The following is a 15,426-nucleotide window of genomic DNA, read 5'->3' on the forward strand; positions in this document are numbered from 1 at the left end:
ACAACTATGGCAAGCCACACAAGTGTGGCTAAGAAATTGGACGCCAAACTTTGGCAAAAGTTGGCAAAAAAATTGTCTCTTTGACAAATGGGCCATAGGGGCAATAAAATGTGGCAAGCCAAAGTGTGGCAAAAACCAAACACATGCTTGACAAACTGTGTCTGCCAAATTTTGACTCGGCAAATTGTGGCTGGGAACGAAACAGGCCCTAAGTATATATCTGCGTCGACCGACGGTACGCCAAGTACACACCCATCGCGCTCGAACAGGGAGAAAATGCATGGATCATCGGCGCCTAGGCCGACAAGCACGACGCGTCCTGGAAGGCGGAGGGCAGGCAATAAAATGGGCTCACGGTAGCGGCAGCCCAACGTTGTCGCCGCGGGGATACTCTCAGCTCGCCGCCGTGGACGGGACGGGACGGGGAGTTTAAGAAGGAGGAACGGGGCAGACAAATCGAATCGTGGCCTTAAACCCCGGCCGGCCGGCGAGCGAGGACCACGTAGGACGTAGTACCACATGTGATCCCGACCGGTGATACGCGCTCCTCCGTCGACGACGATGGATGGATGGACCACGGGCTGGGGTTGCCGACCGGGCCAATAATGGCGAGGTGGCGTGCCACCGCACGGACATTAACGTCTCGCTCGAACCGGAACGCCCCAACGAACCAGACGAGACAAGACTCGCCGTGTTAATGTCGCCGGTGCCGCTACTCCGGGCCGGATTTCTCTTCTCTTGTGGAGGAGGTGGGGGGACACGGGCAGATGGCTACAGGGCACGAGTAATGGACGCCCGGGCTGCAGGAGGTACGGTTGCTTTGACCCCATCCATTAACAACCACGGGGCATGCATGTCACTGCTGTGATGTTGTGCGTAGCTCGTGATACTCTACTATACGTACTAGCTGGAGTACTGTACGCCCGTACTGTACGCGGGAGAAGAAGCTGCGAATTGTACAGGACCGGCGACGCCCGAGTGAGTGGAGCCGGAGTAGGCGTAGCAGACAGACTGGCGCGGGCGCGCGTGGGTGGTTGGGCATGCACGTACCACGTACTACCGTACGTACTACACGCGTAAATAAATAGTATAAATACGGTCAGTGCCGTGCGCCGCAGGGCGACCTGCCACAAGTACGCTCGATTACTCCTACAGTACATCTGCTGGTATGGTGTAGTAGTATATGGTACAGTACTGGTAATGTTAATGTGGATGACAGGAAGAGTGCGTGTATCGCGGAGAGTAGACAGGGATCGCTGATGTGACGGACTGCACTCCACTGCACTGCTGCCCTTGCTCGGTGTCGTCAGCCGTTCCAAGTTCATTGTCGAGGTGGATTCGAGGCACACGGCTGTAGTAAATCTATTACTCCTGTACTGGCTAAAAATGCTAGGGAGTCGTCGAGAATTCATAGTTTCCAGCTCGAAGAAGCATTTCTGAATCAATCTACAGCGGTGTGCTATTTCTGAATCCATAGCACGGATAAAGTGGTTTGCTATTTCAAGCCTGTATGGTGAACGTAGCAGGTTCTACGCCGGCTATGTTTTCAAAATGCCATGCAAGTGCTCCACCCATTTATAAGTGTGTCTACTGAAAAAGATGTCCGCCGCAAATGAGCATCAATACATCACTGCAGCTTTGACCATCTCTACATAGGGCCTCTTTCATTCAGAGACTTCCTGCGGAAAAACTTGGAGGATTCTACTCCTTCAAATATTTCTATGTGGGTGGCTAATTCTACATTGGCGCGACACAAAGCAATGGCTAACCTAGAAATTCATTACCCAACTACTCCCTCCGTTCCTAAGTATTGGTCTCTTTAAAGATTTCAAATGAACTTGCACACATATTTTAAAGTGTAGATTCACTCATTTCGCTCCGTATGTAGTCACTTGTTGAAATCTTTAGAAAGACAAATACTTAGGAATGGAGGGAGTAGGATTTAATGGAAAACTACGACAGCGCTGACCTCTCATCTCCGTCACTTATGTGAATGGATAGCTGAAGATGAAGATCATGCATATGCCGAAGGAGATGACAACGGTCCACCCCTCAACCAGGGAGTGGGTTTGTCGACGGCAAGATCATGAACGAGCAATTCATCATCTAACTATCGACGGACATAGAAGAGCCGACGTCCGCTCGCCTTGAGTTTTATACCAGAAATATGTGAAGATGACCGCAAACATGCGGGGAGAAAGACCAATTTTATGGGATCATGTAAAGTTATGGTCACCTCACGGCAACGGCGGTGCCGCGGTGCCAGCCAAAATAATATGTGGTGTCAATGGTATTTTTTTCTGAATTTTTCTTCACAATGAACAGTGATTATAGGCTGTTTTTCAGGAAAAAACTGTGGAGTCAGTTGACCGCACAACTTGCATATAGATTCGCCCCTGTCTCACGGGAACTATTGGAGAGTTTTTTTTTTGCCTCAACTTCCCATAAATGACGATTATTTTAGAGATACGAGAGCTATTGTAGAAGTTTTCTACAGTCGGCACAACATAGAGACAAATGCGTGTTGGCCTCGAGCTCAAAACTCCATTCTGCAATACAACATTTTTTTGTTTTTACAACAATATTAAAAGAACCCCAGAACGGCACAATCATATACCGTATGCCGCTAACGCATGGGGACCACAAGTGCTATGCCCACTCATCCAGCAAAACCGTGATATTTCGAAAACAATACTTCCAGGTGCGCAATGCAAAAAAGGAAAGAAACCTCGCTGATTTCCTCATGCCCTCCCCCAAAATTTTGCTTCCCCGCCTCCTGCCACGTCCGGTAGTGGAAGTGCGGAACCGCCGCCACCATGTTCGCATGTGGAAAAAACCGAAACCAAACCGGTGCCTCCCGCGGTAGGCAGTAGACAAAATTTGGGCCAAGGATGCGAATTTCTCCTTCACATATTTATGAAGCAAAACATCTTACCACAACCTAATTGCTGTTTCTATTCCATAACCATTTGGCAAGCAAAGCTTTATTCATAAGCTCCAAGTTCAAATTCCCAATACCCCTTGATTTTTGGACTGGCAACATGTTTTCCAGTTTACAAAATGGTACTTTTACTTATCTCATCAGCTTACCAAACCAACCTATCTCTAAAAAATCATCCTTCTTCCTCATTCCAACATGAATGGGCTAGAAGGACATCATGAACAAAGGAATGTAGCTAAATATGTTTTCACTGGGGTAACCCTACCTACAATGTTCAAGAAAATATTCTCTTACATGCAAGCACACATCTTCTCAATTTTGGTAGTCACTTTACGATGTTTATTTTTAATCACTATGTTTAAAACATGGGCACATATATACTTAATGGGAACCTCCCCGGCTCACAAGTAAAAAATTCTTGGTATAATGTAGTTTTTGTATAGCCTCCCCATAATGGAAGAGCTCACTTTTCTACAAATTACTGGTCAAACCAAACATTTGCTCAAACAGACACATAATTAATTCAAGATTTCTTGCACGAATTTCATCATCTTTGCAGCAAAAATGTTATCATCCACATAGTGTAACATATTCACCCCTTTTTTCTAGATTTGTTCTTAAAACTCGTTTGACAAAACCATTCTGCCTAGTTTTTCCCATAGTAATGTCCAAAGCATCGATAGCCAAATCAAAGATTAATGGTGATAGGGAATCCCTCCGTGTCAAGCCTTTATGTGTTTTAAAGTAAGGACCAATGACACCATTGACTTTGATTCCCACATGTACCCCCCTCATAGCATGAATAATCCAATCACAACATTGATCAGGGAAAAAAAAATCTGAATTTCAGCATCTCATAAACAAGGAGCAATTTCATCTTGTCATAAGCATTTTGAAAATGAGGGTATATTTCTTTTTTATGATGTATATAATTCAAGCCTCTTGAAGAATACCCACTCCTTCCACAATATACCTACCTTTAACAAAAGTAGTTTGAGTTTGTGAGATAACATGCTTCACCACTTTAGAAAGTTTGTTCATCAGAACATTAGAAATAGTTTCTCAATGAAAAGTTAGGCCTAAACTTCTGAATACTTTTGGTAATAATACCATAATTCAATCTAGCAATATCTAACACAACTATGTGGAAGTAATATAACAATTCCTTTAATAAATCCCATTCCAACCCCCCACAAATGTTGCTGTAAACCAATAGGTAAACCATCAGGACTAAGGCTTCTTCTTTTTCATTTGAAACACTACAAATTGTAACTCTTCCCTAGGGAAATGTTCCATTAATTTTTGAGCATCTCTATCAGAGATTTTAGAAGCCTCTTTAACATTCAGGAAAATAGTAGATTACTCAACATGTCCAAACATTTTTTATAAAAAATATTAATTTAGCTCAATAGATGGGTGTCTCCCTCAATCACCCATTCATCTTGCTCAAAGGAAGCAATCCAATTTCCCCTGCTTCTGCCATTGTCTTTAGCATGATAGCATCTAGTGTTACTATCACCCTCCAAAATTATTTCTCTATGTTTATATCTGTGCAGCCACTTCATCTATTCTTGTTTCAGAATTCTCCCCAATTGGCCCTTTAGATCTTTTTTCTCATTTCTCTCCTGAGCAGCTAGACCACTAATCCCAACATGTTTTTATCAATGGTGTCTAGATTAGCTAGGATATCGGTTTTGATCTTCCTACGCCAAGCATCATCATTCTTATTCCACTCCATAACTTTTCTTCTAAGGATTCTCTAACATTTTTACCATCTATTTATACTAGAAACACCATAATGTATATTACAGGTAGAAGTGACAAACTCTTTAAAGCCATTTCTCAACATCCAAGAGTTCTCAAACCTTAAAATGTGCTAAGAAATATTATGAGAAACAACATCAAGAATGAGAGGAGTGTGGTCATCATCTCCCTCTATCGCCTAAAGGGGGGGAGTGGGTAATGTTCTTCCCAATGCGGACAAATAAAAACTCTATCCAAATTTTCATTAGCAAGATCTAGCATATTATTAGCACAAGTAAAAATTTCTTCCACTAAGAGGTAATTCTCTCAACCTAGCACTTTCAATAATACCATTAATTACAGGTTTATTTTTTTAGAACCATTCCTAAGGATATTAATATGTCCACCCACCAAACATTGCAGGGGATTGTCATGAGAAACCCTAAACAACTCTGCTAAGAAAGCATCTTTAACATCAGTCTGAGCATCACCATAAAGAGAGATGAAATCCCAATGAAGTTTAGCATTTTTATGAAACACCATTATTCTGAAGAAAAAAAAACTCCAAGTACAACTTGGACCACATCCAACATGTCATTATGAACGCCAACCAGGATACCTCCAGATCTGCCTCTAGGATGTGACAAATTCCAAACAAATTTTCTCCCACCACACAAGTCATGAAGTTCGTTTTGTGTGTAATTAACGTTAATAGTCTCCTATGGACCAACAAAATCAAGTCTTTTCCTCCAAAATCAATTCTCTCACATATCTCTTTGCAATATCCTGGCCAATCCCTCCGATATTCAAGAAAACACCTATCATTATTAGTAAAGATCAAGTTTTCTTTGTATGATTTTCTCTCCTCCAAAGAAGCAATGTGCTTCACAGAAAAACTCACGCGTGAGACACTTCCCCTTTTTTCGACCAGAAAAAATATTTTTCAATTGGCGAAAATAACCTTCTGCAACATCGACATCCGAACGATCATTATTAGAGCACGGGTCAGAATATGAGCACCTCAAATGTCAGTTGGACCTGGAGAATTGGGTTCATGTACACTATTCTTGTTAACAATATTTTGGACATAAAAATCATTTCTCACTTGTTCCATCATACTGATAATGTCCAGATTATGATCAACCATTTGAATAGAATACCCAAGATCAATTCCCACCAAATCACACATATGTAAACGGGAAGATTTAGAGAGGGAAGTCAAGTTTATTACCTCTCCGCAACTCTTTATTTAGCCAAACATTCCACTCTCATGTCTTCTCTATCTTTTAGTCTAAGGCAGCTTATGGGAGGACCATCAACATCCTTGTCTTGTCCAGCTCCCACATGATGCTCCCGAGATTTAGCCATTTTTGACTCAATGAAGTCAATGGTCTCCTGACTGTCATTGTAATCAACCGGTTCCAAATAAGCACTACCATCTTCAGCATTTTCATGACTGTTGTCGACATCTAAATCTTCCTGAACAAAACCAGCAATTTCTTTATCCAAACCTTTCTTTGATCTATTTTATGCATTAACTGTTTTAGCATCTATTGATGAACCCTAACCTTTAGTTCCATTTTCTTTCTTATCAGTTTATATATCTTATATTTTCCTCTCCTCGACAGCTTTCAAAGCAGTATGCCTAGTCCCCTCTCTCTAAGTCATTCCCCGTAACTAACTCTAAGTCATTCTCAGCCTTCTCTCTGGCTTTCAGTCCAGCCACATGATCAAAGTGAGTACTCGTACTTTCCTCACTTGTTCGATTGTTTGTTCAAATCGAGCCAAATTCAAACCGCGGAGAGAGATCACCTATCCGCCAGCCTCCTTGTCCATTCATATTGCCTTTTAGAATGTGTTAAGAACAATCACACCTCGCTTAAAATGAGCAGAGCGAGCAGGCACACAGGTACTACAATACTACCAGTGCACGATAAAAGGCAAAATAGAGGACGGGCTCCACGATGGACTTAACAGAAACATATGTCCACATCAAATATTTTTTCCCATAACAATACACTTCCATATAGGCGTATACTAAAAGAAAACAAATACATAACGCCCCCTTTTTTCGTTGTTGTGGGGCCAGGGTTTTTGTTTTTTTGCGCAGCTTGCAAAAAAAAAATGTTTTCGAACGAAATTTTACAAATCGGTCGCGGATAGTTATAAGTTTTCACATAATTTTTTTTGAGTTATGTTTAGAACTTAAAAGCATCATTTTTTGGGCCATTTAATATAAAGTCCATCGATATACCCGTCCACCGAAACTTGGCACTCCTGCACGAAAAACCTGCTACTACCTCCGTCTCGGTGAATAAGTCATTCGCGTAGTTCTAGGTAGATGATTTAACTATCTAAATATGTATTATATGTGATAAAAAATATATATGAGTATTTAGAAACTTCATCCGTGTAGAAATTTAGTGATATACTACTTTTCATGACATATAACACATATTTAATTTCTCAAATCGATGACCTAAAACTAGGCGGGTGGGAGAAACAAAGAAGTACCAGCACCACCTAGGAGCAAGCAGCAGAGCACTCGGTAAACCCTCAAAGGCAGAGAAGTCATTATTACTGCTCCTGTTTACCGAATCCTAGTGCTCCGGCCGCACCGCACGGTCTACCATACAGAATACGGTCGTCTACAATAAGGCGGAGTAGGAGTCGGGGTACATGCCTCCCTGCCCTCTGCCCATTCCGTCCGTCCCCCTCCACCTCTGCCGCTGCGTGCTGCTCTGCGGTCTGCTGCGGTGCCCCCGCCTCCCGCCTCTTCCGCTCTCCTTTTCCCCTTCCCCCCTTTCTTTAATCCCGCACGCCACCACCCTTTCCCCTCCCTCCCCCCACCCATTCCACTGAGTAGTAGCAGCAGCACCCCCCACCCCGGCATCGACACACCCCCACAGCAAGCGTAGCCGGAGCCCCCCCCGTCCACTGCCATTGCCGCCATGCGCCGCCCCGCCGCGCCGTCTCCCCCGCTCCGCCGCCCCTAGCCACACAGCCTCTCCTCGGTTCCACTCCCCTTCATTAACCACTCCGCCCGTCTCTGCTCGAGCTAGCCGTTCCTTCGATCCGGCCCGCCGCCTCGTGCTCCGCGTCGCGCGCTCGTTTTTGCCTGCCGCGGATGGCGGGGATCGACCTCAACACCGTGGAGGAGGACGAGGAGGAGTCCTCCGCGGAGCTGCTGCTCGCGGGGAGCGGCGCCGGGGACTGCTCCTCCCAGTCGCAGTCGCAGTCGCAAACCCACTCCCACTCGCACTCGCAGTCGCAGACCCAGTCCGGCCACGGCCAGGGGAGCTCCTCTGTCGCGACGCCGCCGCCGCCGCCGCGGCCCAGCGCGGTGTGCCTCGAGCTGTGGCACGCCTGCGCGGGGCCCGTCGCGCCCATGCCGCGCAAGGGCGGCGTCGTCGTCTACCTCCCGCAGGGCCACCTCGACCACCTCGGCGACGCGCCCGCGCACGCCGCGCCGTCGCCCGCCGCCGTGCCGCCCCACGTCTTCTGCCGCGTCGTCGACGTCACGCTCCACGTAAGTGCCCCCCCGCGCCTCAATGCGTTCGCCGCTCGGGTGTTTGATGGTATGCCGTGTCGCCTGCGACCATGCCGCTGAGCTTAATCTGTGGTTGGTTGGTTGGTTTTGCGCTTATTCGCAGGCGGACGCGTCCACGGACGAGGTGTACGCGCAGCTCTCGCTGCTCCCCGAGAACGAGGTGCGTGCGTGCCGCCATGCCCCTACAATGGCGGCTCTGTTCGGTTCGGTTCAGTTTCTGTGGCGGCGTTTTGCTGAGCCTGGGGCTTGATCTGCTCGCAGGAGGTGGTCCGGCGGATGCGCGAGGCCACGGAGGACGGGAGCGGCGGCGAGGACGGCGAGACCGTCAAGCAGCGCTTCGCGCGGATGCCGCACATGTTCTGCAAGACGCTCACCGCCTCCGACACCAGCACCCACGGCGGCTTCTCCGTGCCGCGCCGCGCCGCCGAGGACTGCTTCCCCCCTCTGGTGCGCGCATTGGCCTGCCCACACCCCATCTCTCCATCGATTTCTGCCATTGGACGCCTCTTGCGTTCTCAGCCGAGCGGTCTGCTGAAACTCTTTGGTTTGGTTCTGGGAACGCAGGACTACAGCCAGCAGCGGCCGTCTCAGGAGCTGGTCGCCAAGGATCTGCACGGCACCGAGTGGAAGTTCCGCCACATCTATCGAGGTACTACAGCTGAACAAACACATTCATGATTTTACCTTGCTTTGGCAGCTCAGATATGAGCTGTGCACATTCCAAGTTATGTAGCACAGTGCATTCATTTTCCGGTTCTGAGTTGATGCTATGGCTGGACCAGCTAGTAGCTTGAATCCTTCCATTTGAGATTTTTGAGTAACCATATTTTTGCTAGTGCTCACTTCTTCACCGAGGACCAGCAGCCCTGTTTCTCATTGATTAACACCTTGTAAATATAGTTGTCTTTCACTGGCGATTTTTTTTACTGCCTTTGCTCATCTTGGACCAGGATTTGTACTTGCGTTTGACCACCTGCCTTTTTGAAAGTCCATCTGAGCTTTTGCGTGATCATTGCTTATGATTGTACACACTTGTGAAGTGTGTCTTGAGTATTCTTAGCACTACCTCATTTTGCTTTCTTGTGTTTCACCATATGCTCTCGGTGCCGTTGGGGGTAGCTCTCTCCAAGGGGGGGGGGGGGTACTGTACCATCACTTGGTAGAAATGTTAGCTGCATTATTCATTTGCTAGACAACTTTTCTGCCGGGAAGGTTGGTCACTTTCGAGGCATGCAAAGGACAACCATAAGAAGTTAAGGGCGTCTTGATTGCTCATACATCCACATCTAACTGAATGTGATGCAGGCCAGCCGCGCAGGCACCTTCTAACCACCGGATGGAGTGCGTTTGTCAACAAGAAAAAGCTTGTCTCCGGGGACGCTGTACTGTTTCTGCGGTAGGCTAATATGATCATGCATACAAGTATCTCAGGATGTTGCCGGTCCATTTTAATCATTTTCCATCGATTTCCAGGGGCGACGATGGGGAGCTTAGGCTGGGAGTGCGCCGTGCGGTTCAGCTTAAAAATGGATCTGCTTTTCCGGCGCTTTATAGCCAATGCTCGAATCTTGGTACACTAGCTAATGTTGCTCATGCTGTGGCTACAAAGAGCATGTTCCAGATCTTCTACAACCCCAGGTAATGATGAGCGTGCTTGTTGTTTTATTAATGCCTTCAGAAGTTGATAGTTGGTAAATTTTCATTATACTACTGCAATACTCTTAGAAAAATAGGACGCCTTGTGCTTGCTTGAAGTCTGATATATATAGAAGTTGTGGCTCTGCTAGAACTATTTAGTGGTGGACTGTTGCTTAACGACACACAGTATTTATTATTTGATGTTTTTGTTTTTAATGACACATTAGCATGTTGCATTACGTGTTTTTCTTGGCTACTTCAAGGTTTGAACTTAAGAGGCGTTGCCTTTGATAATTGATTTTAAACTAGTTTTGCGAAGCTGTTTGGAGTACTAGTTCACCTTCATGTATTTTTTGTTCTTTGCCTTGTGAAATAACGTATTTGTGATGCTAAATCGATTTTAAGGTTGAATTGCAAATACTGATATACTTTGCTGCTACTCAATTTTTTCTTGATGCAATGTTCAGTAGTTCTGATGTTTGTTATTGTTTATTAAATTATTGATAGGTTAAGTCAATCTGAATTCATTGTACCCTACTGGAAGTTCGCCAAAAGCTTTAGTCAACCATTTTCTGCTGGATTGAGGTTCAAAATGAGATATGAAAGTGAGGATGCTGCTGAAAGAAGGTTTGTTTGCTGCAACTGTCCTACTAATAACTCGTATTATCTGAACTGAATTCAGCTGGGTTGCTAATGCATGAGATTATCCCACAGGTACACAGGGATAATTACTGGAACTGGTGATGCAGACCCTATGTGGCGTGGTTCAAAGTGGAAATGCCTGCTGGTATGTTGTAATTTAATGTTTCTCACAGTAGTTGTTCACCGTAAATGCTGCGTTTGCAATTTTGCAGTACGGCTTTCTGTTTTGTACTGTCAAAGTAATATTGCAACTTACTTAACCACCAACTAGTAATATTGCAACTTAACCACACACTAGGCGCAAAAGCGTAGTACCAGAATTCCTCCCTATTATTCTAATAACAGCTAGTAATAAATGTATTTAATGCTGAGGGTGCACAAATACACATATTGATTACCTTCTAAACAAACAGGAACTCATTGTTAGAAAACAGTGACTGATCAAAGGTTGTAACAGATGCGAATATGAATCGAATACCTGTTGATTTGGTCTAATCTAGATACCTATTGTAACTTATGCTGTAATGAGTGCAATACGAACAGGAGCTCAGAAGTCATAATAACTTAGTACTCCTCTGTATCAAAATATAAGACGTTTTTGCAGTTCAATAATAGTTCTTCAAGACTCTTAAGTGTTCTAATTTGTAATTCATTCACCGTAAACTCTTACCGCTTTGTTTCACCCGGACAATTCTACTCTCTGAGAAGTTAGGTCACATTTAACATCATGAAAATATCGTAAATACATTTACTATCGATGACATCTTTTCATCTTATTTTAAATTTGGCTGTAGATGTGTGTCATAAGGGTTAATGAAGTCATGATTTTATAAGGAAAAAAGTTGCATTATACTGTTTTTACACTACGATGGGCTGGACTTCATCCCTAAGTGTTTTGTATTGCATTAAACAAAACTGGCTTCTAACTATATTTAATTAAACTACCTCCGTCTTGACAGGTAAGGTGGGATGATGATGGTGAGTTCCGTCGACCAAACAGGGTATCTCCTTGGGAGATTGAGCTGACCAGTTCAGCTTCAGGATCCCATCTGGCCGCACCAACTTCAAAGCGGATGAAGCCATACCTTCCCCATGCTAATCCAGATTTCACAGTTCCACGTATGTCTCTTATTGTAATTTAAAATAACTGTCAACCAATTTTTCTTTTTTTGCTGTATCTAACCTGAAACTATCCTTTTTCTTCCTTTTAATAGATGGAGGTGGTCGCCCTGATTTTGCTGAGTCTGCACAACTCCGCAAGGTCTTGCAAGGTCAAGAATTATTGGGTTATAGAACTCATGATGGTACTGCTGTTGCTACTTCACAGCCATGTGAAGCAAGGAACTTGCAGTACATCGATGAACGAGGTTGCTCTAACAATGGGAGTAACAATGTCCTAGGGGGGATCCCAAGCCATGGTGTGAGAACACCACTTGGAATTCCCTACCATTGCTCTGGCTTTGGGGAGTCTCAGAGATTCCAAAAGGTCTTGCAAGGTCAAGAAGTTTTCCGTCCGTACCGAGGAAGTCTGGTTGATGCACGCATGAGAAATGGCGGCTTTCAACAACAAGATGGTCCTTATGCATCTGCTCTGTTGGATAAATGGCGCGCTCAACAACAGCATGCGTTCGGTTTCGGGCCACCAGCACCAGTTCTACCGTCTCAGCCATCGTTATCACCACCTTCTGTGCTGATGTTTCAGCAGGCTGATCCAAAGGTCTCTCGATTCGAGTTTGGGCATGGGCACTTGGATAAGAACGTGGATGATCCGTATGCTAGGTTTGTCTCCGCTGAAGGCATTGGAAGGGGAGAGCAAATGTTGTCGCTCCGGCCTCATCTTGGTTCAGAAGTGATCGATAGTGGTGTTGCAGTTGAGAACAAGGGTGTTGCACCTACCAACAGTTGCAAGATATTTGGCATTTCTCTGGCTGAAAAGGTTCGGGCACGGGATGAGATGGGCTGTGATGATGGTGCTGCCAACTATCCATCTCCAACACAGCCCTTGAAGCAGCAAGTGCCGAAATCCCTTGGCAACAGTTGCGCCACTGTAAGTGCTTCTATTGTCGGCAAGCCTTGATAGGTAAAGTAAAACTAGCTTCTAACTGAATGTTGTGTGCAGGTTCATGAGCAGAGGCCTGTTGTCGGCAGGGCGATCGATGTCCAACAATGGATATGAAGAAGGATCTATGGGGCGGGCTGGATTCGCGAGTCGATCATCGTCATCTGTTGGTGATTCTTGATTTGAAAGCAGAGAAGCGTCTGCTCTGACCATTTCCAGCCGAACCTTTGTGTATCTTTTAGTAGTTGTATGATAACCGGTGGAGTTGTTGTTATTCTGTGACCTAGAACTTAGTTGGCCATATCATGAGCGTGACTTTTGGCTGCTGGAACTACCCTGTATGGTTAATATGTATGCTGTGGGAGGCCATTTAGCTGGTTCTGTTACAGCGCAATTTGCATGGCATGCTGCTGTGCTCCTGTCTTTCTCTCCCAGTTTTACCATTCCTTGTGTTTTGCCAGATGAGGATGTGGTTTGCTGGCGATGGGCTAATGCCTTCACATCAGACCAGACTGGCCAAGTTAGTCTTGAGAAATACTCCCTCTGTTCCAGATTAAGTGTTGCTGATGTATAAAGTTGTTGTACTAAATTAGCGACACATAATATGTACTCTCTCCGTAAAGGATATAAGAGCGATTAGACCTTTAGTGATGTAAACGCTTTTATGTGTCTTTACAGAGGGAGTAACAAGGAACGGACGGAGTATTTGTTGTCTAGCTAAAGGATCATTGGCATGCCTTGTGTATGATCCAAATAAAGACAAGTTTTTGGTGATAGCCAAACTATCCATAGGCAAGCTTTTAGCCACAATCCAAATATACCCTAGTTCACCACGATCACTCGGCCCGATCTACACAGTCATCTTTCTAACAAGTATCCGTTTGGTTATGGTTGAATCATGTCAACATGTCCTTGAATTAGTTATTGCAGTACAGCTCTTGAATGGATTGTCCTGGTCAAGCTGGTAGTCCAGGACTAGTTCTCTCAATGTTATATGTACCGTAAGTAGGCCACATTTAGAACACCAAGAGGGAGTTCTGGGAAAGCGTGAAGGACATGGTTAGGAGTGTACCTATTGACGAGAAAGTCTTCATGGGAGAAGATCTCATTAGCCACATGCGTACATACATCTAACACAGGTTGTGAAGGGGTGCATGGGAGCTTTGGCTATGGCATCAAGAATCAAGAAGGAGAAGATGTCTTAAGCTTTGCTCTAGCCTACAACATGATCATATCAACCACCATGTTTAAAAAGAGAGGATCATATCTAGTTATCAACACTCTACCCAATTTGATTTGATCCTCTCGAGAAGAGAAGACAGACGTGCTTACCTAGATTGTAAGGTGATACCTGGAGTGAGTGTTGTCCCTGCCTAGATTGTAAGGTGATACCTAGAGAGAGAGTGTCCCTTCCTAGATTGTAAGGTGATACCTGAAGAGAGTGTTGTCCCTCAGCATAAGCTTGTGGTGGATGATTTCCGCTTTCGGTTTCATGTCCACTAGGATAAGCATGCCAAAGTCATTAGATCGAAGTGGCGAAAGCTCAAGGGGGAGGTAGCTCAGACTTTTAAGGAGAGGGCCATTGAGGACGACCCTTGGGAGGAAGGATGTGATGTAGACAATATGTGGATGAGGATAACGACTTGCATTCGTAAGGTGGCCTCAGAGGAGTTTAGAGTGTCCAAGGGGAGTAGAAGCGAAGTTAAAGATACCTAGTCGTGGAACGATGGTGTCCAGAAGACTATTAAGAAGAAGTAAGATTACTTGAGATGCCTTTACCTGGATAGGGGTGCAGAAAACATAGAGAAATATAAGGTGGCCAAGGCCGCAAAACGAGTTGTGGGTAGGGAGTATGAGGACCTCTACTAGTGGTTAGATAGAAAGGAGGGCAAAAGGGACACCTATAAGATGGCCAAGATCTGAGAGAGGAACACGAGGCATGTCGACCAAGTCAAATGCATCAAGGCCGGAGCAGACAAGCGCCTAGTGAAGGGTGAGGATATTAAGAATAGATGGCGACGATACATCGACAAGTTGTTCAATGGAGAGCATGAGAGCTCTACCATTGAACTCGGCGACTTCGTTGATGATCCCAGCAGGCGTTTTGTGTGGAGAATCCAGGACTCTGAGGTCAGGAGGCTTTAAAAAGGATGAAATGAGGCAAGACGATGGGCCCTGATTGTATCTGAGAGGCCTCGGAGACATAGTGATAGTATGGTTAATGGCATCTCCAAAGGAGACCCTCAAAACTTTAGTATATGTCTCGATTGTGGTGTCCGGACCATTTGTGTCAACTTTTGTCATCCAGCATGGACCCCATCAGTCCGAGAAGTGCCCCAGACATCCGGAAAATCCGAGAAAAACGTGGGGAGCTTTGCGGGAGTCCGAACATGCACTTGACCAATACAAAGCCTTTGCGTGGTCCTCCTCTCTTTTATGTCTCTTCATATGCATGGCCCCCCTCTCCTCTCTCTCCTCCCAACCGAACACCACACCATAATATCCCACCACATGCATGATACCCTCTGACTTTCTCTTCTCCCAACCGGATTACTTTGTGAATAGCATTGGATGGCTCCCTCCCGCATCATGTCCGCGGACCCATTTAACGTGTCCATTTGTGGTCAGCGTTGGAGATGCCCTAACTAAGTGAGGGAGTCTTGGACTAAGGGGTCCTCAGGCGTACGGTCTATTCGATGTGGGCCGGACTAATGGGCTGTCAAGATACAAGGAAGAAGACCATCTCTCGTGTCCGGTTAGACTCCCGTGTGCGTGAACAACAAGTTTAGGTGTTCGGATATACTATTTCCTTTCTATTAAACCGACTTTGTATAACCCTAAGCCCCTCCGGTG

At 45.3% G+C, this 15,426-nt stretch overlaps 1 protein-coding gene across 1 annotated transcript; it reads left to right on the forward strand.

Moving 5' to 3' along the window:
• Window positions 1-7,555: 7,555 nt before the first annotated feature.
• Window positions 7,556-13,073, forward strand: LOC123145822 (auxin response factor 15). Its single transcript, XM_044565322.1, has 11 exons — window positions 7,556-8,213; window positions 8,338-8,394; window positions 8,496-8,681; window positions 8,799-8,883; window positions 9,540-9,630; window positions 9,708-9,872; window positions 10,380-10,499; window positions 10,587-10,659; window positions 11,474-11,633; window positions 11,729-12,561; window positions 12,634-13,073. Exons 1-11 carry the CDS (start codon window positions 7,812-7,814, stop codon window positions 12,688-12,690), a joined length of 2,229 nt encoding a protein of 742 aa, XP_044421257.1. The 5' UTR covers window positions 7,556-7,811; the 3' UTR covers window positions 12,691-13,073.
• Window positions 13,074-15,426: the final 2,353 nt, after the last annotated feature.

This window comes from Triticum aestivum, chromosome 1B (genome assembly GCF_018294505.1).
Source record: "Triticum aestivum cultivar Chinese Spring chromosome 1B, IWGSC CS RefSeq v2.1, whole genome shotgun sequence".
Taxonomy (NCBI): domain Eukaryota; kingdom Viridiplantae; phylum Streptophyta; class Magnoliopsida; order Poales; family Poaceae; genus Triticum; species Triticum aestivum.

Excerpts from the sequence above, each read along its gene's own strand:
- LOC123145822 (XM_044565322.1), top strand. The coding sequence starts at position 7,812 with ATGGCGGGGATCGACCTCAACACCGTGGAGGAGGACGAGGAGGAGTCC. Across the intron at positions 9,631-9,707 it reads GACGCTGTACTGTTTCTGCG|GGGCGACGATGGGGAGCTTA; the intron begins GTAGGCTAATAT and ends ATCGATTTCCAG. Across the intron at positions 10,500-10,586 it reads GAGGATGCTGCTGAAAGAAG|GTACACAGGGATAATTACTG; the intron begins GTTTGTTTGCTG and ends ATTATCCCACAG.